Source organism: Opisthocomus hoazin, chromosome 28 (genome assembly GCF_030867145.1).
Source record: "Opisthocomus hoazin isolate bOpiHoa1 chromosome 28, bOpiHoa1.hap1, whole genome shotgun sequence".
NCBI classification, from domain to species: domain Eukaryota; kingdom Metazoa; phylum Chordata; class Aves; order Opisthocomiformes; family Opisthocomidae; genus Opisthocomus; species Opisthocomus hoazin.
This window is the reverse complement of record NC_134441.1, coordinates 3,467,492-3,491,418: the sequence shown is the minus strand read 5'-3', so window position 1 is coordinate 3,491,418 and position 23,927 is coordinate 3,467,492. Positions and strand designations below refer to the sequence as shown.

Sequence of the window (23,927 nt, the reverse complement as noted above, 5' to 3'; positions counted from 1 at the left end):
ACCCACTGGCTGCCTTTCACCCCGCTTTTCACCTAGTTTTGGCTTTGCCCTGTTTCACCCCTTCTCCTCCCGCTCCCACCAAGCCACCAGTTGCCACCTCTCATCATTGCAGGCTAATTAACCAGTTGCAACACAGTCTCACAAAAGAAACATTTATTTATGAAAATCCATTTGGACAAACCCAACAATCAGGAGAGGAGGGTCGGACTTTTTCTCTGTAGAGATGCTACAATGGGAAGAACTTCATCAAAGCTCCTGTCAGCTGCCCCACACACCGAATACCAAACCCCAGGCGTACGCTGCAGCCCTTCCCGTCCCCTCGCTCCCCTCCTGGCCCCCACTGTATCGTATTGCACAGAATCTGGAGCCTTTTTGTCTGGGATGGAAAGTTTCAGGGCAGAGACACCTGAGAGTCATCTCTCATCCTCAGCTGCTCGTGGGACTCACTGTCCCTTCTCCGGGGTGCCATGATTGCCACGTTTAACTGATGAGTGTGATTTAGCTTCTGGCAGAGGTGGTATTTTGGGTGGATATACCACAGGAAAAGGGGCTATTTGCATGTTAAACTTTACTTTGTAACTGCTGTATTAATTATTCAGTTGGAGACAGGTTTTTTTGGGTGGGATGGTATTGATTATTAACAGATTCCGGAACCCTGAGAGGTGGGCTTTTTGTTAATTATTGTTATTTCAATGGTAAGCAAAGGCTAGGAGCTCTTGGGCTGGGTGCTTTGGCTGTGTGATCTCGCAGGAGGGCTCTGGCTAAGACACAACAAGCTTAAAAAAACCCCATCAGCCCTGCGGAAAAATGCAGCAAGTAGCAGATACTCTGCTTCCATCCTGGGTCACTGCCCGTGGGCAGATGCAGTGTGCTTGGCTGGGCCAAGCAGCGACTGCATCACTTGAGGGACAGCAAGATAAAAATAATAATACAGATAAGTGTGTGTGTGTGTGGGGGGAGCAGCCTTTTGCATGTCTGCTGGCGACCCTGTTACAAGCACTACAAACAACGGGGGTCGGTACCAGCTGCTTTGCTTTGACTTCCACGTCTGCAAAGCTGCCTCGTTTTTCTGGCCAGCAGGATCTAGCTTGGCTTTTGCTGTTTTTTGTTTTGAGCTGGTGGGAGGTAAATGTTTCCGCATGAAACGGGGTGTAAAAGTTGTATTTTGGAGCAACTGAGCAGACCTCAAGGTATGTGTGGAGATAGGGATTTGCTGCTCCTTGCTCCTGCTGGGACCTAGGTGGGAAGAGCAATTTCTGAACGCCAGGAAGCAAACCTGAGTTAATATCAATCCCTCGGAGGTAAGGAGATGGTTTCAGGCTGGGATTCGGGTTTCAGAGCTCCCTTCTGCGATGGTTTTGGCTTGGAGTGCTTTGTAATTGGGCTTGGGCAGCTCCCCTTAATGATGGAGGGAGCTATCTGTATGCCTCCGAGGAGATGGCAAAGGGATGCGTGCAGACCTGCTGAGTGATTCTCTCCAGATGCTATTATTTTGCGTTTCGGAGAGCCAGGAAAGAGACAAAGAAACTGTCTCGCTTCGCAATTGAATTTCTAATCAGAGATCTGGAAGCAAACCAGGGAAACAGGCTTAATAAACCAGAAAAAGCCTCTGTATTACAGCTGACCTGTTTGAAAGGAGAGCTGGAAATAGTGCAGAGACTGGCCTCGCCATGGGAGTCAACGTCCCGTCCCTAAGCCTGGGCAGGGCTGTCTTGTTTCAGACTTTGCAGTCTTCAGAAGAAGACTTCTCTGTGGCTTTTGCATGCATGGAGCATCCCAAGGTTGGTGAAACCAGCTAATGTTGCCTGATGCCTGTCAGGTGCGTGGACGCGGAGCTGACCCAAACACCCCACACCTTGCGTGTTGGCCTAGATCTTAACTGTGAAAAGAATCTCGTCCCTGTTCCTGCCTCCGCCGATAAAATACCTTGGCACTTGGAGGGGGGAAAGGAAAACTCGGGTTTGGGCGTGTAGTACCCATTTACACAGAACATTTTGATCTTCCAGCATTGGTCTCCATCTATTGAATGACTCTTTGACACGTTCCCATCAGCTGGGGCATCCCAGGCCGGCTCCGCTGGGATGGTTGGCACCATTTATAGCAGGTGGGAATTTTTCCGACTTTATTTCAAGAGATAGTTTTTTACAGGATGCACAAGCAGCATTTCAGGCTGTAAACTGCCAGCTTGAATTGAAGTCTCCATGCACGCCCTTGGGGTTAGCCCACGTTTCAAGCTGAGCATTGCTTGGGAGAAGACAGTTGTCGTTTCTCTGCACATCGCATGATCGTGGCATCCTTGGGGCATAAAACATGGAGGACAAAAGGGCAGCGTGCTTATATATATACACACAAACACATATATTTTCTTTCTTTTTTTTTTTTTTTTCTCCCTAAATGCTGATTTCTGTAGGCTCATAACCTGACACAAACTCTTGTGCGTGGGGTGTGTGGAGCAGATCTCTGCTTGCCTTATTAGGCGCTCTAGACTATTTTGAGATATTTGGTTTCTTTTTAATTTTGAATTTGGGTTGGCAGCTGGGAGTAAATGGGAATTTGGCTCTGGTTTGTAGCACCTTCTCGTGTATTGGCAGCACAGCTCCTGTGGAGTTGGTGGGAGAAGCTTCCTAGTCCAACCCTTCTGTTAAAACCCTTGGCATCGCCCATCCTTTCGATCGCTGCTGCCTGAGGCTGGTGGTTTTTCACAAAACCAAATCCCCAGGCAGGCTCGTGCCATTCCCCCTTCTCCACACCGCAGGGCTGCAGGAGGCAGCGGCAAGGGAACGTCTCTTAAGGCGACAGGAACGGTGAGAAGTGGATGTTTAAGCAGGAAAAACCCAGCATGTTCCAGTGTGTGCGTGAAGCACGCGGCAGTTTGTAACGTTGCGTAGTCATGGCAGTCGAGAAGAGCGTGGAAGTGGCTGCAAGAGCTGCTCCTCACTGATGGCACTTGGCAGAGTTCTGGGTAAAAATGAAAACGATCATTCTTGTCAGTCCAGTTTTGCAGCCGTTTTGCTGCACTTTAATTCATCTATTTCCCCATTCATTTCATTTCTGTTGGAGTCATTGCTTAAATATGTGTATTTTTATCTCCGAGACCCATCATGGCTGGGCATTTATTAATGATCTGCATCTTCCAGTAGCAAGCTTGGAGGCTGAAAAGCTCCAGCAGTCATCTCCGCTTTGCTTCCAGACGTCGCTGTGCGCTCAGCAGGGTCTGGTGTTCGGCTGCTTTATAATGAATGAGCCGTTTCCTTGCCCTGTGCAAATCTGTTTTGTGTCAATCCAGCATTTCTATCTTTTAGTAAATCCATTTTAGGAGTCTGATTTCTACACCAAAAGTGAGAGATTGGACCAGCAGCAAGGAGCAGTTGGTACAACTGGCCCCAAATTGCCCCCCAAACCTGTAGGTTTGTTCCCAACAAACCAAGTTTCCCCACTTCTTGATGTGTTTAATTTTTCCCTATGTTCATACGTTTGCTGACCAAAGGAGCCCTTGGTATGAACAGCGCCCGTGGAAATTATCCATCACACCAGGACTTAAGATATTAGATGAATCTATGTACACATCACAGACTTAATGTTTTATGTAAAAGACAGGAGAATGGAAAGGAAAAAAGTTTCCCTGAATAAAACAAAATCCAGAAAGTGGAAGTGAATCACTTCAACCTTCCTCTGTCTAAAAAAATGTCTGCAAAATTCTTGTCTCCCTTCAAATCTTGTATGCTGGCAAAACTTTGTTTTTCTGACAGAAGCCTACTATGCCCCTCACTGTGCGGCTCGAGACATTTCCAGGTTGTGAAAAACATTTCGGTACGGTGAGTCTCCTCTGCTCCAGACCTCCTCAGGCTTCCAAAATCTATCCGAGAAACATCACCTTGGGCCTTCTAGGAAATCACAGTGACTGCTTTTGGCACATACGGTTGATTAACAGCAACCAAAGTCTGGCTCAGCTCAGAAATCCTTTTGAGAGCCCTGTTTCGATGAGCTGTGTTGTGGAGTGGCAACAGAAGACCATTGTGCAGAGGGATGCGGGTGCTGGGGGTGAGTTGAGACCGTGGAAATGCCTGGATCTGAGTTGAAGCGCCGAGTGGCCGGTGGTGTCCCATGGATGTACAGGCTTCTGAAGTTGAAAACAACATTTTTTTTTTCTGGATTTTTGAATTGAATACTCCTCTGGATATTCAATTGAGAGTGGCAGGGAGAACGAAGGTAAAAGTGGGAGAAGGAAGGTGCAAGACTGGTTCATTTTCCATTGTGGTGGGATGCACTGGGAGATCCCTGTGGCCTTGCGGAGAGCAGGGAAGTGCCTGGCAATGTTGTACTTATGGTTTAGGAGAAAATCCCATTTCTGCATCCTGTCCACCTGCCCGGCACGTGGTGGGTTGGACAGGCAGCGAGCAAGGCAGAGGCCAGCCACAGCTCCCTTGTGTTCAGACATGAGCCACGGTGGAGCGCACGAAACTAATCCAAAGCTTTTGCTCTCGAGCTTGCCCAGCGATAGCGACAGCAAGAGATGGTAAAAGAGCACACAAAAAAGCCGGCACATGACAGACCAGGGTGATGACGCTGGGTGAACTGAGTGCTGGAGCATCCTGGTGAGGGAAAGGGGATGGTGGCACCCTTGTGAGCAGCCGACAGAGCCGGAGAGCCCATTAGCTGAGCGTGTTGGAGTAGAAGCTCAAGCTTTCAGAGACTGTTTTGGAGTCGCTGCGGGAGGAGCCGTTGGAGGTCATGTCTACAGAGAGACGCTTGGCCTTGCTGCTCTCCTCCAGCTCCTCCTCAGCCACGCCAATCGCCGAGGACACGGTGGTCTCTATCCGGCTGACCTTGTACATGCTGCTCTGTGTCTGCAGGTACCTGGCTGACTTCATTTCCAGGCCCTCGTACTCACCGGCGCTGACGAACGGGCACCACCGAAATGCGTGTTTGAACCCCACGCGAAACCTGGGGAGACAGAAGAAATGGGGAAAGGGTGGGATGAGGGATGTGGAGATGGGAAAAGGACCTCGCTAGGAGTGGAAAGACAGAGCTAAGCACTGCTAAACAACAAAAAATTGCTACTTTTCACCAAGAGGGGGAAAAAAACAGTGACAAATCCCAATTAGGAGTTGGAACTGTTTTAATACCTGCCCTCAAATCCGGCAGTGGCTTTTGGAAAGACTTATTTAGGTGAGTGTTGTATCATTGCTGCATCTGCTGGAAGCAGCCCCTGGTGGAGGATGGGACAGAACCATTCTGGAAAAACTCTCCATCCATACTCTCCTCCATCGGACCCCTCCGTATCTCCTCCTCCTCTCCTCCCTGTTGCATCAAGAAGATGCTGAAAGTCACTCGAAACCCACCTGTCGTTGAGGCAGCAGTAGATGATGGGGTTGTACATGGTGGAGCTCATGGCCAGCCACATGATAGCCAGGTAGACCTGCTGGATGAACTTCTGCAGGTACCACTCAGGGCTGAAATACTGCAGGGTGAAGTAGATGTGGTAGGGCAGCCAGCACAGGGCAAAGGTGCATACCACGATGATCATCATCTTCACTACCTGTGAGGAAAAGAGAAGGCAAGGAAGCAAAGATATGTCGGACACCCCACAGGTGGGAGGTCACCGTCCAGAAGAGGCCACCTCTTTTTGCCTTGGAGACTTTTCCAACTGGGAGCACATGGCTGACATCTTGGTTAAACCATGCACGTTCATGGAGGACATCCATCTGGAGGACACTCTCTGCTCCATCAGCAACAACCATGCAACAAGTCCTGACCTGTTTCCACCCCTAATGAAGTATTTTTGGCTGTGGTAGTAGGGATTGGCCATGAATGATGGGTCCTACCATGCTTGGAGCTCCTTACCTTCCGCTTAGCCGACACTTGCTCGTGGTAGCGGTCTGAGTTGTCCCCAGGTATTTCGCTTGCCCAGAGGGTGATGCCGACCACGGTGTAGGCACATCCTATCACCAGGAGCGGCAAGAAGTAGATCAGGATGGTCATGCAGAAGTGATACCTAGAAAAAGCGATGGCTGTTGAGTGCGTCCTCTACCTATTCCGTCTTTTCCTTGCCAAGCGAGCTTGAAGGCAAAGTGCTTCACGGGGCAGAGAGAGTTTGGCACAATTCCTGCAGACACGTTGCCTGCAGAGCTCGGGCTGGGAAGGACTCCCTGCTCCCCCCAGTCTTTGCCAAGCCTCTGCTGCCAGGCTTTGGCATCCTGGCACCCTCCTGGGGTGGGATGTAGAGGCTGGTGAAGAACTGGTGTTACCCTCATGAGGCAAGGATGTTTTAGCTGAAGTGGCTCTGCTCTCACTTCTACTCTGTTTACACCCCAAATTATCCTAGAGGTGAATGCTTGCTCTTATCACACCTTTTATCTGGCAGTCCTGCAGGAGCAAATGTGGGTTTTTTGACATATAAAAGATGGGAATATTAAGCTGAAGAAATAAAACCTTTCCCTGTGGGGCAAACACTGGGTTTTGGATGCAGCTCGCCTAAATTCTGGTCCACCATCGGTTTGGCTGGGCTCAGGTGGCACAAGGCATAACCCCAGCCCCCCAAAAACACATCTTAAACCCTTGTTGTGGAGGTTTACTAAAGCTTTTCTGCGAATTCGGTGGCTGGGTCAGTTCTCCAGGCTTGTGGAAAGGGCGGGATCTTTGTGTCTGTTTATAACAGGTCTAAATAAATCTAAAATGGAACGAGAGAGTCTGGGTTAAGCTGTTAGCACGGGCTTGAGACTGCTTTGCTGTGAAGTCGGTGGAGCCGTGGCAGGTTGCAATAGCCCCTGGGATTGCGGTGGGTTCAGTGAAGGATTTGTGTTAAATAGTAGCTGGTTTAAAAAAGGAGGAGAAAAAATAAAATGCTGTTTTGAAGAAACAGGATGGGGACGGGCAGTTTGACCTTGCAGGTTCCTCCCTACCATCAGATCTTGCAAAAACCTCTCTCCCCTGCAGACAGAGGAGCAATGGCGGGGCAGAAACGCCGCTGGCTTGTGAAGCATCCCGCGTGCCGCCGGGTCCAGAGCTGATTTTCTTCCAGCAGCTTTTGGGTCTTTGCGTGCATTTTCGGGGTGCGTGCCTGGCTCAGACGCGAGGTGCTGCGTCTGTTCAAGGCGTTCGGGCCGTGTAGCCACACTCTGCTTTTGCACTCGCTCGTCCTCCCGGGAGCTTTGATTGAATAATCTCTCCAAAGTGTAACGAATGGGTCAGGCTCGTGCCTGGTGCAGGTCCCGCAGGGAGCGGGGCTGGCCCTGGACCCGTGCTGCCACGCCATCTCCTCCTCGTTTAGTACCTGCAATCTCATTTGGCCTCCTCTTGGCCCAGCGCTAATCGCATTTGAGCTGGGTTTTGCAGGGCTGTTTTCTATTTTGCTAATTAAAGAGGCGTCTCTGTGGCTCTGTGATGAAGATTCGTTGTGGTGCCCATGAAATGCAGGGTCTTACACCAGCTGCAAACAGCTGAGAGGGGCGCAGAAATGCCCCAGAGGAGCTGCTAGATATCCTAAGCAAGACAGTCCCTTATTTTCAGAGTCGCCTGGGCGTTGTCGGGACAGGAATTGCCAAAGAGCCCTGGGACATTTGCTTTTTGGATCCTGGGTGCTGACAACCGCATGTGAAACCATCCGTATGTTCTTCTGTCTACAAGAACTGCAGGATCAGAGCACTTAGAGGAACCTGGGTGTTGTAATTTAAAGGTCTTCGGTGTGGGGATTTAGGGTCTTGTACAGGATGGAGGAGCCCGTAGGAGTTATGGGACAGCGATGTTGGTGGCGGGGGCTGCCGTCTCCTTTTGCCTTGCAAACCCCAGATGGTTGCCGCGGGCTGTTACCTCCCAGAGAAGCCATCGAGCGGAGCGGCTTTTCCCTTTCCCTTAACAAACCAAAATGGCAGCTAACGAAATTGGAGTAGATCAGACATCTATTTCGAAACCAAAAGCAGGAGAGGGAATTGGCGGTAAGCGGCAGCGAGCAGCCGCTGAATCGAACCGAGCTGAATCGCCGGCTCCTGTTGCAGGAGCAGCATCTTGCCTGCGCCGAGGTCTTTGTCCACTTCCCCCCATACGAGCGGGCTGAGAACGAGGATATTTTCTCAGTAAAAAAAACCCCTTATGTGTCCATCCCAGTCTCTGGTACCTGCTTCATGTTGATGCTGTGCTTTCGAGGCTCCATTTGCCAAGAGAAAGGAGTCCCCGGTGCTGGCAGAAGGCCCCTATCTTCACTATGAACCAAAAAACTAACATTATTTTTCATTACGGCACTGCAAACAAGCCGGCTGCCGCTGGCACCTTCCTTAAATAACTGCACCAAGGCCGTGCAAGCAGGGGAGGGTGTTTGACAGTGGCCCAACCACCTGTTCCTGCAAAGTTATTTTGGGGCAGTAAAATAACATCTCGGGCCCTGCGCCCTGCAAGGGAGTTTGCGCCGTTTGGAGAGACGCCGCTGAGCTGCGAGCTATTTTCAATCCCCACCAAATATTTGGGGTTTGGCTGCTTAAAAGCTTCTGGTTAGCATCTGCTTTCCTGCTGTCATCTGTCTGCAGAGCCCCTGGCTCGCCGAAGGACGTGGGATGCTCACTTTGAAGCAGCGCCCGGCTTCCAGCAGCAAATCGTGGATAGGTTAATGGTGGCATTTTTCTCTATGCTATTTGAAAAAGCGACGGCCCCAGCGTACACCGAACGGCGAATGATCTGTCAACGCCAGGCCCTGAGCTCGTGCCGGTTGCTGCGTCGGTCCGGGGGGGCTCAGCCCCATCCCATCGGCGGGGGCTGTCTAAGCCAGCGAGGTTTCTTTGTGCTGGTTGTATTTATCACGGTGGCCCAGAATAATTAAGGTTGGAAAACACCTCTGGAGATCAGCTGGGCCAACCCCAGCTTAGTTCTTGCTATACCTGCCTTGCAATGCAAATAAACAAGATAATAAATGATGTTGTCCAGCTCCCTGCAGCCCGCTGCTCGCTGCTGACTGGCAAACTCATCTCATTTCTCTTGCAGAGAGACCTTTACCCAGCTCAGGCTGGCTTTAAACACCTCTCCGTGTGTGTGTGTCCCCTGCTTGGGCTCCAGCACAATTTCACAGCCCAAATTCATTGCTCCATGGGACTTCAGATCACAAATACCTTTTCCACACCCCCCCCCCCCCCCCTCTTTTTTCCTTAACACCTGACATTCAACTCGCTGCATGACTCGTGGACTTCAAAGAGCAAACCACGGAGCACCGCTGTGCTGGCAGCGGGGTTGCCCGGACCCTTTGGAAATGCCAGATTTAATTAGCCAGTACCTTAACGGGAAGGAAACAGATTGCTGCTGAGCCCTCCTAGCCCAGCGTTTGCCTCCCAGCCTGAGCTGATGCCACAGAGCCTCTTTTTGTAGCTTGGTTTTTAAGCAGTCGAGTGAATTTTGGGGCATCTGAACTCAGTAAATCCCAAACCAGATTTTTTTCTGTTATTGCCTGGCCAAGGTGTTCCCAGTAAAACCTTATTTACCCCTTGCAGGAATAACTGTCACCCCAGGAAGCCTTTAGAGATACAGATTGCAGGAAAGGCTCTTCAAAAACCAGAGCCATAGCCCGAATGAGCCCCCGGGGGCAATGCAGACCCCATCCCCACAGCCAAAATATTGTGTCTTAGCAGTTTTACATGAGTTTCCCTCCAGGATGAGCATCCAAGAAGGGCAGGGAGCGTGGCACAGCACGGGGCAACGTCTGGACCACGAGCAGCACTAAACTCCCCTTAATTAACCTTTATGTGCCCCAAAATGATAAGGATGGAGATTTTGCTGCTGTCAGCTCCATGGCACTGGCCCTCGCTGGGGTAGGGGGAGGATTTTCCCATCTCAGGGAGCTTTGAGCCTTTCCCATCTTTCCCTGCTTCCTTTTTTTATACTTTTTTCCTGTTTTTTTTCTGTACCGGTGACTTGTCCCCGCTGCCGGAAAAGTTCAACTCACGTTTTTCCGTACACGTTGGTGCTGTGCTCCGGCCACTCCACCAGACACACCAGCCGGCCCGGCAGCTCCTCCATCACCGAGTAGTAACCCTGGGGGAAAGCCAGCAGGAAAGCCAGGAGCCAGATGACGCCGATGACCACCTTGGTGGCGGTGGCTGAGAGTCGGGGTTGCAGCGGGTGGATGATGGCCATGTACCTGCGAGGTAGGAAAAGGAGAAATCAAGGCTGGAAAGCCCCAGCGGTGCAACTTTTGGGGCTGGCTTAGGTCTCCCTTGCATGGGGGTGGTACTTTTGGCACCCCCTTAATGCATCCCAGCAGCCCCTCGCTCTGCACAATGCCTTCACAGCGGATTCCCCAGCCAATGCTCTAATTCTCTCGCAACATCTCACCCTCGAGATGTGAGTCCTCTTGGAGACACTCTTCGGCTTTTATCAGAAAACCAGCTTCGCTAACGCAACCGGCGAGCGGCTTGCTTCTGCAAAAACCAGTTTGTGCAAGTGGACGACAGGGTGACCATGAGCCAGCAGTGTGCCCTGGGTGCCAAGAAGGCCAATGGCATTCTGGGATGCATCAAGAGGAGTGTGGGCAGCAGGGCGAGGGGGGTTCTCCTTCCCCTCTACACTGCCATAGCGAGGCCTCATCTGGAGTACTCTGTCCAGTTCTGGGCTCCCCAATTCAAGAAAGATGAGGAGCTACTGGAGAGAGTCCAGTGCAGGGCTACGAGGATGAGGAGGGGACTGGAGCATCTCTCCTACGAGGAGAGGCTGAGGGAGCTGGGCTTGTTCAGCCTGGAGAAGAGAAGGCTGAGAGGGGACCTTTGAAATGCCTCTAAATATCTGCAGGGTGGGTGTCAGGAGGACGGGGCCAGACTCTTTCCAGTGGTGCCCAGCGACAGGACAAGGGGCAACGGGCACAAACTGAAGCAGAGGAAGCTCCAGCTGAACCCGAGGAAGAACTTCTTCCCTCTGAGGGTGACGGAGCCCTGGCCCAGGCTGCCCAGGGAGGCTGTGGAGTCTCCTTCTCTGGAGATATTCCAGCCCCGCCTGGACAAGGTCCTCTACAGCCTACTGTAGGTGACCCTGCTTCGGCAGGAGGGTTGGGCTGGGTGACCCACAGAGGTCCCTTCCAACCCCTACCATTCTGTCATTCTGTGAAAGCTCTGATGCTGCCGTCTGGCGCAGCCGCTTTGGCAGCGCCCGGTAGTGTTGCACCCGCACAAAATCCGAACTCTGTGGTAGGTCACCGTGCCAAGTGTTACAGGAGGAGAAGCAAAAATGAGAGTGCTGGACCGGCATGGGGTGGGTGATGTGAGATGGCACCGATATCTGCCCAGCTTGTAGGCTCTTTCCCCTGAACGTCACTCAGCATACACGAGGAGAGCTCCAGTGGCGATGAGGCGGATTGAGTTTATCCCTCTGCAAATCTGGTTTCGCAAAGCTGGCAGCAGTCAGCAGCGCTGGAAGGATTAAGTGAGAACATGGCAAATTTTTTATTTTATTTCCCCCTCGCTCCACATCGGGCTTCAGGAAGGGAAGAAACATTGCATTGCCTGAAGCATTTGCAGCCTCTGTTTCTCCCTTCATCCCTTCTTCTCCTTTCAGAGAATGAACTCTTTTTTCCTTTGAATTTTTTCCTAGATGGAAAACACTCCATGTGTTGCATTTTGAGTGGCCACTTGCAGGGGCAAAGACGTAGAGATTAATATATAAATGCACAGGAGGTACCGCTGTCAGCTCTTCCTCTGCCCCAGGGTGCCAAACCTTATCACCTTCGTGCAGCTGAAAATCCACCTGATAATTATTCCTCGAAAATCTCCCCTGGCTGGTTGGTACCTGACAATGAAGCTGCTTAGAAGGAGCCAAGGCAGTGGGTGTTGGTGATGCTCTGGCACGGTGGCTCGCGATGCATTGAGGTCTCCTGGTTTCTGCATCCACCTTTCTCATTTTCGCCTTGTTGTACTTGCGATTGGATTCCCAGGACCCCATGAGGTCTCGTCTCCTTCCTCTTCCTCGTCCTTCCAGTGTCTGGTGTTGGCTGTGCCCCTTGGTAGCGGGTTTGCTGAGCTGGATGAGGTTTGGGTGGGCTTTATCATGGAGTTCAGAGCAGGTTACCCTGGGTTTATGCTCCAACCAACAAGCAGTCAATGTGCCCAAGTTTGCGGATGATGCTTGACCCGATGGTTCAAGCTGAAGCAAACAAATGGTGGAAAATGAGGGATTTCCATAGAAGCTGGGCCACTTCTGCTGAAGTACTTGCTTGGGGAAACACCTGAGGCCAAGACCTCTGGAAAGCAAAGGCAGCGCTTGATTGCAACCAGCCAGAAATGCTTTTACATCTCTGACTTTGTTTCTGTCGGTGCATTTCAGATGACTTTCCTCATCGCTTTAAAGCACTTTGCAGCTGCAGAAGCCCTCGTGGTCGATAAAATATCCGAATAATCACCGTAACAATGAACTAAACCCCAACCACATTGCCTAGAGACCTTTCCAACCACCATTGACTTGACTGCAAAGCTGTCTCGTGGTGGAAAGGAGGTGACAAAATCCACCCAGCCACGCTGGCGTGGCAAGGACGGGGTCAGGGAGGCAGGAGGGAGCAAGCTAACAGCGCTTTGGGGAAAACTGGCTGCAAATCCTGTTTTTCAGCAGTGATTCCCAATCCTTCGGTCCCGAGTGACTACTGAAATATTCCCTTGGGGGTGCTCTGGGTTCAGCCACCCAGCAGGATTAAAAATGGGACTAAGAACAGGTCTCCCAGACACAGGCTCTGACGGGGGAAAAAAAAAAAAAAGATAAAAAGGGTCTGGGCTGCTTGGAGCTGGTATTACAGAGCATAAAAGTGCTGGAGATGATAGATGGAAATGTACAAACATCCTGAAAAGAATTAGACAGTTATTTAATATTAAAATATCATATAATTATATAATAATTATATCACTGAGCAGAAAATTGTCCGAATGTTTTAATAACTGCTTCCTTCCTCCCCCCCTTTTTTTCCTTCTCTTTGCTTGGCAAGAGCATCTAAGGCAAAATCAAACCACAGCGGGGGGGGGGGAAGAGAATACAGTTTCGTGGCCACCTTAGCTCAGATGACAGCGGCTGTCTTGCTCGTATTGGGGTGGAAAAGTGCCAGTACAGGGAGCAAACGAGCTGCTTTTGCTGGGTCCATCGTGTTTAAATAACTCTCGTTTCCTTGCAGACTGGTTGGACTTTCCGTGTTTCTCTGCCCAGTAGGTTTGTGTGTGTTCCTGTCTTTGCATTTTGCATTTTGGGGTTTTTTTTGGACACTGCTGGGTTTTTTTTTGCATTCAGAATGCAGGTCCCAGTAAGCCAGTTTGCTTTCTTGCAGTCCTGCTCCATTTTGAGTCAAACCCTCCCCCGTGGTGTGTTTCTACGGCGGGGTTTTGGGTAACCTAAAATAAAACCTTCCTTCCACAAGAGCAAATGCAAAGCAGAAAAGCAGCCTCGTGCCACGGGCACCTCCAGATTGCCTTCTCCTCTCTACGTAGGTCCGATCTCCCAGGCGAGGCTGCGGTAGGTCCTGCAGCCAAATCTCCATCAGTCACTTCTTAGCTGGGGAAGAAAAATGCTATGTCAATCATGACTTTGTCTTTCAGCAAAAAAAGCTTGCCAATCTATTTATTTTTTATGAATACCAACACTTTTGCATTCAAAGGGAAATGTAGCGCGCAGGCACGGGACGGAGCTGCAATGCCTGGGGTGTCTGCAAGGTGCTGGCGGGCGTTTGGCCCCGTGCGTGGTTTTGCAGCGCTGGGCACCAAAGGCAACGGTCAGAGCTTAAATGCCGGGAAGCCGCTGCCCTCCTTGGCTCGGCCACGCAGGTCCCGGCCGCGCCGGCCAGAAGCGAGCTCTCGAAAGCAAGGCTAATGAGTTTATTAGCTCATGTTTCTCCTTGGAAAGTGTCTCTGTGGCCCCGCTCTGCCCATCTCCCTGAGATGCTGTATCCTATTAGAGAGATTTATTTTTATTCTCTGCCGTTCGAGAGGGTGGTTTTCCCATCCATCAAAAAACTGGGTGTTTTGGTTCGCTGGGGACAGTTGTTCGTGGGAGGTGAGGAAGAGGAGCGTGTCGCCATGTGGGCGTCCTTCCCTGACCACTGTGGCAGGTGACAAACCACCACAGGGTCTTCAAATCCAAATTTTTATAGGGGATTTGCTCTTGGCTGAGGATTTTAGGGCAGATTTCCTGCATTAGGGACAGGTTTTGTTCCCTGTGCGGGCGGTGCATGGGCGTAGCACTGGGAACGGGGCCGTTTGCCTGCAGAAGATGTTGGGTTGGGAGGACCTAATGATACCTGTGCTGCAGCTGCTCTCCTTTTGGATGGCAGCTCTATGTTCGAGTGCAAACAGAATCCCAGCATGGCAGGGGTTGGCAGGGCCCTCTGTGGGTCACCCAGCCCAACCCCCTGCCCAAGCAGGGTCACCCAGAGCAGGCTGCACAGCACCGCGGCCAGGCGGGGCTGGAATATCTCCAGAGAAGGAGACTCCACAGCCTCCCCGGGCAGCCTGGGCCAGGGCTCCGTCACCCTCAGAGGGAAGAAGTTCTTCCTCGGGTTCAGCTGGAGCTTCCTCTGCTCCAGTTTGTGCCCGTTGCCCCTTGTCCTGTCGCTGGGCACCACTGGAAAGAGTCTGGCCCCATCCTCCTGACACCCACCCTGCAGATATTTGTAAGTGTATATTAGGTCCCCTCGCAGCCTTCTCTTCGCTAAGTTTTGCAAGCTCGGGGTTGCTCCGCTCTTTGCAGGAGAAACCCAATGCCCTCGCTTTCCTTGCACCTTTCCCGCCGTGTTTAACGTTTTAAATCCACCATTTTTCATGGGCTTGGCAGCGAATCACGCAACTTTACGCCAGGTGCCATTCGATGACGTTGGTAAGGCCATTTGCTATTGCTTAAATATTTTATTGCGTTTTGGGAGGGTGTTACCATGACAATACAATAGCATTTGAGTGCGACGTTGTACCAGGGTAGCTCCGAGCATATCAGTTATTAAACAGATACTGCATTTGAGGCTGTCTAGCCATCTATTAATTGCATCTGGAAATCTGGAGTCTGTCTGGATAACTAACGTTACACGATTGTTCCCACCCTCACAGAGAGGAGATTAAAATAATAGCAAAAATTTATGAAGCGCCTTTCATTCCAGAGTTTCCTTACCTGCTTCATGAAGTGATAAGGATACGACAGATAAGAGATGGGCAACCAAGAGGAGGCAGAGTTTGTGCTGCGCGTTTTACTGCGCCGCGATTTCCCATCTTCAGCAAAGAGGGGTTTAGCGTGGAGTCAGTCCAGGGGGAGTCTGCAGCCAAGCCAGAGCAGATGCTCTAGGTTGGGGTGGCTCAAATACCTCCAGCATGGCTCTGGGTCCTTCCTGCTCGTGAAAAGAAGAGCTTCTCCGTAGAGAAACACCTGCCCTTTTGCTTTCTGTGAGGATTTTCATAAGGATGTGTCTTTTCACAAGGGTGTGTAGTGATAGGACAAGGGGGAACAGCTCTAAACTAAAAGAGGGGAGATTAAGATGAGATATTGGGAAGAAATTCTTTACCATGAGGGTGGTGAAACACTGGCCCAGTTTGCCCAGAGAAGCTGTGGCTGCCCCCTCCCTGGCAGGGTTCAAGGCCAGGTTGGATGGAGCTCTGAGCAACCTGGGCTGGTGGAAGATGTCCCTGCTCATAGCAGGGGGGTTGGAACCAGATGATCTTTAAGGTCCCTTCCAACCCAAACCATTCGATGATTCTATGATTGCTGTGAAAATACCATCCCTCAAACAGGTTTGCATAGTGAAGCTTGGCCTTGGCACGCTGGCCCCAAATACCTCGTGTCGGGATGACGGCCGGGTGGGCTCGCCGAGCCCTGCGTGCGTGAAACACGACGCTGGGGACAAAGGCCCAGCAAGCAGCTGCTTCCTCCTGTTTATTGCTTTGACATAAACCAGCATCTGTGCAAACCAGGGGACGCACAGCGTGCTCCTGCCCCGAGACCCGAGCGATGCTCAGCGCTCGGCAAAGCCTCTTCGTCAAGCAGCAGGCTGCGGGTTTCTCACTGGCATTTCCCCGCAGCACCGATACCTTTCCTTTTTGGCAGCAATCTGGCATTTCCTTTGAGCACAATGGAAAAGGACGTGTTCCCCACCACCAAGCAGCGACCTGAGTTACGCTGGCAGCTTTGCAAACTCCCCTGCCTTCCTGCACAGTGCTTCTTGCATTGCAAACCCCACGGGCATGCTCAGTTTTAAAAGCCAAATGCGGGTGAAACAGGATCAGACCCCAGTTAGTTGCAGCAGGCTGTAGAGGAGGCACAGAGCTCCCTCCTGCATCCATCGCGTCTGCCAACAGCGCCGGGGTGGGATGGGAGAAGAGGACCCGAAGCGCAACCCAGCCTTGTCGAGAGACTCTGCAGATGCTGTTACTCTATGACGTTATCGACCTTACTGATGGATTTTCAGACACCTAATATAATTTGTTAACCCAGTTGGTCCTGGCACTGGTTTGTAGCTGGAGAGTGAAGGGGGAGAACAAAAACCAGATGAAATGCAGGGCTGGTTACCCATGAGACCTGGCGCTTTTAGTGCGTGGGTGGTCCCCACTGGGCCATTGAGCAATTAAGAATAAATTAAGAAATGAATGAAGAATAAATTAAGGAATACATGAGGAAAGCCATCAGATAAGCCAGATATCTCCCCAGAGGCCCTTGAACCCCTGTGGTGGCTTGTGGCAGAGCCCAGCTCGCAGATAAGCCCCACGGTCACCCCAAATGCTTGTCTAAAACGTGAGTCTCCTGCACCTCCCGGCCACCAAACTGTCGTGAATTCGTCTTAGTTCTGTGTTTATGGCCGCAGGAGTGCCAGGCCCCCTCTTCTTTCCAAAGGAAAGAGGGGGCAAAAAGATGTAATTTACTTTCTGACAGGCTGAATTCATATCTAGTGGGTATTGGGGGGGGATTGATTCCAGTTGATGCCCATCAGGGCAGAGACTGCTGCTGGGAGCAGGGGCATAACCCAGCCCTGAGGAGTGACCCCTTGCTCAGGTGTTCCCTCGTCCATCCCTGACCTCCTGCTTTCTAACCACAGCTGGGAAATCGATGCTTCGAGCCAGCTCCCTGCTGGGTATCCAGCAGCTTTCTGGAGTTTTTGCTGTGTTCAGTGACGCTTGATTCTTCAGGAATGCAAAAGGCTGCTTTGGGTATCGCTAGCTGGTGTGTAGGCTGGGGCAGGAGCTGCCGAGCCGAAATTCAGGCTCCTTTCACTCCCCCTTTTGCTCTTCCATCTTCCAAATTACATCCCAGCAGAGCAAGATCAGACAGCGCCGCATCAGAGTCCTGCTCTGCAAACCCCAGAAGTCCATTAAGTCAAGATTAAAAAAAAAATAACCAAAGTAGTGCTATATAAGGGTGTAAATAACTAATTAATCTGTCTGTGCACTGATGTAATTTGTCCTCTCCGGAGGGTTTCTTTCTGCAGTAATCAGCTCTTGGGGAAGGCATGGGGTCGCTGAGCTGGTGAATATCTTCCTGATATTCAGCTGGTTTGTCCAACCTGGGAGTTCAGGCTTGCAAGCAGTAAATAATTTTCCGAGCTATTTTTTCTGCCGCAAATAATGGAGGGGTTGGGGAGATACTACCAGGTCTCGGCTGCAGACTAGCAATTTGAGGAGCCGCGGTGGTGAATGAAGCTTCGCAGGTTTGACGTTTCTTCCGCAGCTCCTGCTGGCAAATTGATGGATTTTCAGACACCTAATAGAATTTGTTAACCCATTTGGAAATAAAAAAGGGACTATGGAGAAGATCCCAGTTTGATTGCCCAGCCCTGCGTGCTGGTCTGGCAGCGTTGATGCTGGTGGAGGATGGGGAAGAGGTTCTTTTAATGAGCGAAAGCAGCACATTGGGGTAGGAGTTGCAGGAGATTAATCCCACCATATGTCATTTTTATGGCTGCTTTAGAGAGGAGGACCCTTTGCAGAAAAAGGGAGATGGTTTTTCACAGAATCGCAGAATGGTCAGGGTCGGCAGGGCCCTCTGTGGGTCACCCAGCCCAACCCCTGCCCAAGCAGGGTCACCCAGAGCAGGGGGCACAGCACCGCGGCCAGGCGGGGCTGGAACATCTCCAGAGAAGGAGACTCCACAGCCTCCCTGGGCAGCCTGGGCCAGGGCTCCGTCACCCTCAGAGTGAAGAAGTTCTTCCTCGGGTTCAGCTGGAGCTTCCTCGGCTTCAGTTTGTGCCCGTTGCCCCTTGTCCTGTCGCTGGGCACCACTGGAAAGAGTCTGGCCCCGTCCTCCTAACCCCCACCCTGCAGATATTTAGAGGCATTTCTAAGGTCCCCTCTCAGCCTTCTCTTCTCCAGGCTGAACAAGCCCAGCTCCCTCAGCCTCTCCTCGTAGGAGAGATGCTCCAGTCCCCTCCTCATCCTCGTAGCCCTCTGCTGGACTCTCTCCAGTAGCTCCTCATCTTTCTTGAAGTGGGGAGTCCAGCACTGGGCACAGCACTGCAGATGGGGCCTCCCCAGGGCAGAGCAGAGGGGGAGGAGAACCTCCCTTGCCCTGCTGGCCACACTCCTCCTAATGCACCCCAGGATCCCATTGGCCTTCTTGGCACCCAGGGCACGCTGCTGGCTCATGGTCACCCTGTCGTCCCCCAGCACTCCCAGTCCCTCTCAGCAGAGCTGCTCTCCAGCAGGTCACCCCAGCCTGTCCTGGTGCCTGGGGTTGTTCCTCCCCAGGTGCAGGACCCTGCCCTTGCCCTTGTTGAACCTCATCAGGTTCCTCTCTGCCCAGCTCTCCACCCTGTCCAGGTCTCGCTGGATGGCAGCACAGCCTGCTGGTGTATCCACCGCTCCTCCCAGTTTGGTGTCATCAGCAGACTTGCTGGGGATACGCTCTAACTCTTCATCCAGGTCATCGATGGAGAAGTTGAATAAGACTGGGCCCAGTACTGATCCCTGGGGGACACCACTAGTTACTGGCCTCCATTTTTCTATGAAATAGCCCAAGTGCTGCGCAGTCTGCCTTCACCCCGAGTTCGTGGCAGGGCTCTGGCCCTTCTCACTGGGACTTGTTCAGTCTGCGGTGGATTTGGCTTAGCTCACTGGGAGTTTTGAGCTCAGAGATTTTTTTTTTTTCCTGATTCCACAAGCAATCCGGGATCTTCACCTTCGGCTGCATTCCCGGTTGTCTGTCGTGAGCTCATTCCTCCGTCCGAAGTTTGCGATGTGGGTGAGCGGTGGTGCTCAGAAATGAGCCCAGGTCCCAAAAGGAGAGAGCAAATGTCAACAGTTGGCTTAACCATGCTCCATCCCACGTGCCATAGATGTTGCACCTTGGGGATGGCCAGAGGTGGTTTTGTTCTGTAAGTGTGGCTGCAAATTAGCCTGGACTCACCGTGGGTACTGCTGGGCTCTCACTTTTCCTGGAAGATTGGAAAAAACCCAGGATTTTCTGTCTCTGTCTTTCAAGTGAAATCATTGACTAGGAGAGTTTGGAGCCGGAAAGGGATGTTTGGTGTTCTCTGGCACCGATACGCCCGAAAACAAAGGAGGTGGCAATTTTCATAGTGCCAAGGTGAGCTGTTTGCCCCCCGCTCCTGCACGATGCCGTGAGACAGCATCACGGCTTTTCCTGAGCAGACTTTACCAGCTGCCAGCCTTGGCTCCTGGATTTCCTGCTATTGTTGCAGGGTTCAGAAGAACACTCGCTGTAGGATTAACTGCTTTTTTTTTCCCCTCCGAGCAGTTGTGCCCAGGCTGAAAGAGGTCCTGGCGAAGGAGCGGATGGTCTAGCTTCAAGCAAATGCTTTTTTTTGTTGTGTAAACCCACGGCAGATCCTGCAAAAAAGCCGTCAGGCGAATCAAACCCACTTCCCCACTCCTCTCAACGACTCTGTTACGGCTGTGCCGAGTATTTCCGAGGAGGTTTCGTGTCCGCCGGCGAGGACGTTCTGGAAATTGCTTGCAGAAAGCACAAGCGGAGATGATTTAGGGGAGCGATCTGCAGGCTGACGCTCCTCCGAGCCTTCAGCCTCCGTATCCAACCGCTCTGGTACTTGGCTTAAGGGAACAGGAGGTACAATCAATTCTGCTTTCTTAGTTTTTGATGAAAATCAAAGCTGCAGTCACGTTTGATTTCAGAGATGTCCTGGCCGTGAATATAACCCATTTTGCTGAGCCTACCTGGCTCTGCTGCTCCAAATTCAGGTCCTTGCTTTCCTTGTTCCCGTGCAGCTTTTTGCTGCTTGCCAGGACAAATTCTTCCCTTTTAGGTTCCTGCAGCAAGTTCCTGCATTTCATGCGTTTAAGTTACTATCGTCAGGTCTCAGACACAGGATAACACGCCGTTTTCCAGCGCTTGGAGATGTTGTTGTGTGGTGCTTGCCTGGAGGGGCAGGAATGGGCTTTGCTGCCTTCACCTTCCCAATTTCCCACCTCGCTGGAAATTTGGAGGCAAGAAATGCAGCGGGCAGCTCAGTGCGGGAGGTGTTTGCACACTGAGGCTGCAGCTTCTTTTGGGTCCTTCTTGGTGGGCGAGCCAAGCATGTGTGCACGGGTTTTGCAGCCCAGCCATGGGAAAAGCCTTTGTAAAGGGTTTGCAGATGCAAGAAGAAAGCTGGAAATGCCAATTCCCCCCCCAGAATTCAGCCCCAGGCTCCCAGACCTGCCTTTACTCCGCATTTTACACATGCTTTTCCAGCTTCCCCTGGCAGATTCGCTTTTCTGGTTATTCCAGGGTGTGGTCCAAAGGCTGAAACCCAAACTATTTAAAAAAAATAAAAATAATCTCTCTAATTCATCCTGACCTGAAAGGGGCTTTGCCGGCTGATCTCCTACAGCCTCGAAACACAGATGGTCCTGAAACAGAGCCAGCAACACCATCGGGTAGGAGCAGAGCCATGCTAGTAGTATTCCTCTTTTTATTTATTATTGCCTTAATTCTTCTCACATCTCCGGTCTGAGAGCTTGGCTCTGTCCAATTTATTTTGGGGAGAGGGTCTTGTAACCGCTCCAGCGTGAAGCAAAACCTGAGCTTGTTGCTAACGCCTAGAGAGCACCATCCACCTCAGGCTCTGTTTCCCAAGCTGTCAGTGCGGGAGCTGTGGCAGCACTGTAATTTCTCGTAGGCAAAGACCCGTGCCAGTCTGTGCAGCGCTTAGGCATCAGCTCAAAATGTGCCGGCATAAGGCAATGCAAATCTCCTTCCCCCCCCTTGCACGTATCCCCAGCCAAAACGTCTTTTACTCCGTGGACGAAGGACCGAAAAGAGGCGTTGCAGAGCCGAGCTGTCTTCAGGAAATATGTTGTGTTGGAAAAATCTGTTACCCTCGAAACGCCGGTACTCGAGAGAATATAGCAAAGCTGTTACAGAGCCGAGATTTCTCTCTGGCGCTGATGTGAAAATGCCATCAAATAAAACATTTCTTGGAGGGGGGGAGAGGAGAGGGGAGCTGCGCACTGGAGGTGTGTGGTGCACGGCATTTTTGCGTCCCTCGACCCGTGGCTCATCCCTCTGCGGTGAAAAAGGCAGCGTCCCCCGTGCCGTCGCACCCCGCCAAGCGCTCGCGGAACTTTTGATCGTGGCGAAACGCAAGCGGGCTCTCGCTCTGCTGGCAATCCCCAGCGCCGGCAGAGACCAGGCAGTGAGAAAAAACCAGCGAAGCTGTGCTGGCTGCAGCCAAACGAGAGAAATCCCTGGCACCCACCTCTCCCCCTTGGCCCTCACTAAGAAAATAAGGCGGGTTTGCTCGCCGAGACACGCCGGCACGCAACGCGACGCCACGCTCGCCAAGTCATGATGCCTTTCCCGAGCCCGAGCTTCTCTCCGAGGCTCCTTAAACAGTTCCCAGCCTGGATCGAGCAACGCGAACCAGCTCCTGCAGCGCAGCGGAGGCACATCCGGCACAGGCACGTATTTTATGTCATGAGGTGATGCCATTTTGTGCTAAATACCGAGTTTGCTTTTAAGTGAGGAGGTTGGGGAAGGAAGGGACGGCTCTGCGGAGGAGCTGGGAAGGGAGAGGACAGCGACGCTGCAAACGCTACCGACATGCAGGGGGGTTACAAATCTCGAGCTCCTTCCGCAGAGCTGACAAAGGATTCCCAAAGCCACCTGCGACCGGGGCAGGGAGAGGGATTATTTCTAGCTCTCTTTTACCAAGAAGAGCTTGATTTTAGTTGCGATGTTCTCCCATGACTGGAGATCAGACAGGGCAGAGCACAGCACCCAGGCGGAGGCAGACCTGGGTGCTGGCGAGGGTTTGGGGTTGGACGCTCAGAGCTCACCTGTCCAGGGCGATGGCTGTCATGGAGTAGATGCTGGCGAAGACGGCGGCGATGGGGAAGAAGTTGTGAAACTTGCAGTAGAGCAGCCCGTAGTACCACTCGTTGTGGATGGCGTAGGTGAAGTTCACCACCGTGTTGAAGGCGGACATGGAGGCTTCGGCGAAAGCCAGGTTGACCAAGAAATAGTTGGTGACGGTGCGCATCCTCTTGTGAGCCAGGATGATCCACATCACCACCACGTTCCCCACCACCGACACCACCACGATGAGGGCGTAGGCGACAGCCCACAGGGCCACTTGCCACGGGGGCTGCACGAACTGGTTTGCAAAGGACTCGTTCAGGGAGGTGTTGAGCAGCCACTGGTGCTCCAGCTCCGCTTCCAGCGGCAGAGCGTTATCCATCGCGCCACGATGCAGCTGGACCAGGCACGCGGAGGCTTTGGGGTGCAGGTCCCTCCTGGTTTAAGGTACACGGGTTCTTTGGGGTGCAGGTCCCTCCTGGTTTAGAGTGCGGCTATTTTGGGGTGCATCGCTGGTTCGGGGCGTGGGTGCCTCCCAGTTCAGGGGAGAGCTGATTTGGGGTGCACAGCTGGTTCAGGGCATGGGTCTCTCCTGGTTCGGGGTGCAGATGGTTTGGGGTATTGCACCCTTCTGGTTCAGGGTGCAGTCGGTTCGGGGTGCACTGCTGGGTCAGGGTGCAGGTCCCTCCCGTCTCTGGGTGCAGCTGGAGCAGGGTGCCTGGCCATGTCAAGGCACTCTGCTGGTTCGGGGCGCGGGTCCCTCTGGGTTCGGGCACAGCTGGACTGGGATGCACAGCTGGTTTGGGACACGGGTCCCTCTGGGCTTGGCTGCAGCTGCACCAGGGCGCAGATTCTTCCTGATTCAGGGCGCAGCCGGTTCAGGGTGCAGGTCCCTCTCCATTCAGGACCGGAGGAGGATGCGGGTCCTTCCCAACTCAGGACCGGAGCAGGATGCGGGTCCCTCCCCGTCTGGGCACAGCCGGTTTGGGGTGCGGGTCCCTCCTGGTTCAGGACCGGCGCAGGATGTGGGTGCCTCCGCGTTTGGGATGCAGGTACCTCCAGGTTTAGGACCAGAGGGTGCGGGTCCTTCCCGGTTCAGGACCGGAGGAGGGTGCGGATCCCTCCCGTTCGAGATGCCGGTCCCTCCTGGTTCAGGACCGGAGCAGGATGCGGATCCCTCCCGGTTCGGGATGCAGGTACCTGCCGGTTCGGGATGCGGGTCCCTCCTGGTTCAGGACTGGAGCAGGATGCGGGTCCCTCCTGGTTCGGGATGCGGGTCTCTGCCGGCTCGAGACCGGAGCAGGATGCGGGTGCCTCCCAGTTAAGGACCGGAGCGGGATGCAGGTCCCTCCCGGTTCGCGATGCGGGTCCCTCCCGGTTCGGGACCGGAGCGGGATGCAGGTCCCTCACAGTTCAGCATGCGGGTCCCTGCCGGTTCAGGACCGGAGCGGGATGCGGGTCCCTCCCGGCTCGGGATGCGGGTATCTGTCGGTTCAGGACCGGAGGAGGGTGCGGGTCCTTGCCGGCTCGGGCCCGGAGGGGGATGCGTGTCCCTCGCCGTTCAGGACCGGAGCAGTTGCGGGTCCTTCCCGCAGCGGGTCTCGGGGTGCAGCCGGTGCCGCGGAGCCGGCTGCGGCGGGCGAGACCCGACCGGGGCTTTTCTAAGCGGCGCGGGCGGTGCCAGCGAGCGATGGGCAGAGCCGGCA

General features: G+C 52.7%; 1 protein-coding gene across 1 annotated transcript; it reads right to left on the bottom strand.

The window, feature by feature from the left end:
* Positions 1–200: 200 nt before the first annotated feature.
* On the bottom strand, positions 201–23,853 carry TACR1 (tachykinin receptor 1). Its single transcript, XM_009944091.2, has 5 exons — positions 22,203–23,853; positions 9,923–10,117; positions 5,845–5,995; positions 5,343–5,539; positions 201–4,944 (listed from the first exon to the last, which is right to left on the bottom strand). Exons 1-5 carry the CDS (start codon positions 22,601–22,603, stop codon positions 4,653–4,655), a joined length of 1,236 nt encoding a protein of 411 aa, XP_009942393.2. The 5' UTR covers positions 22,604–23,853; the 3' UTR covers positions 201–4,652.
* Between the last annotated feature and the right edge of the window lie 74 nt (positions 23,854–23,927).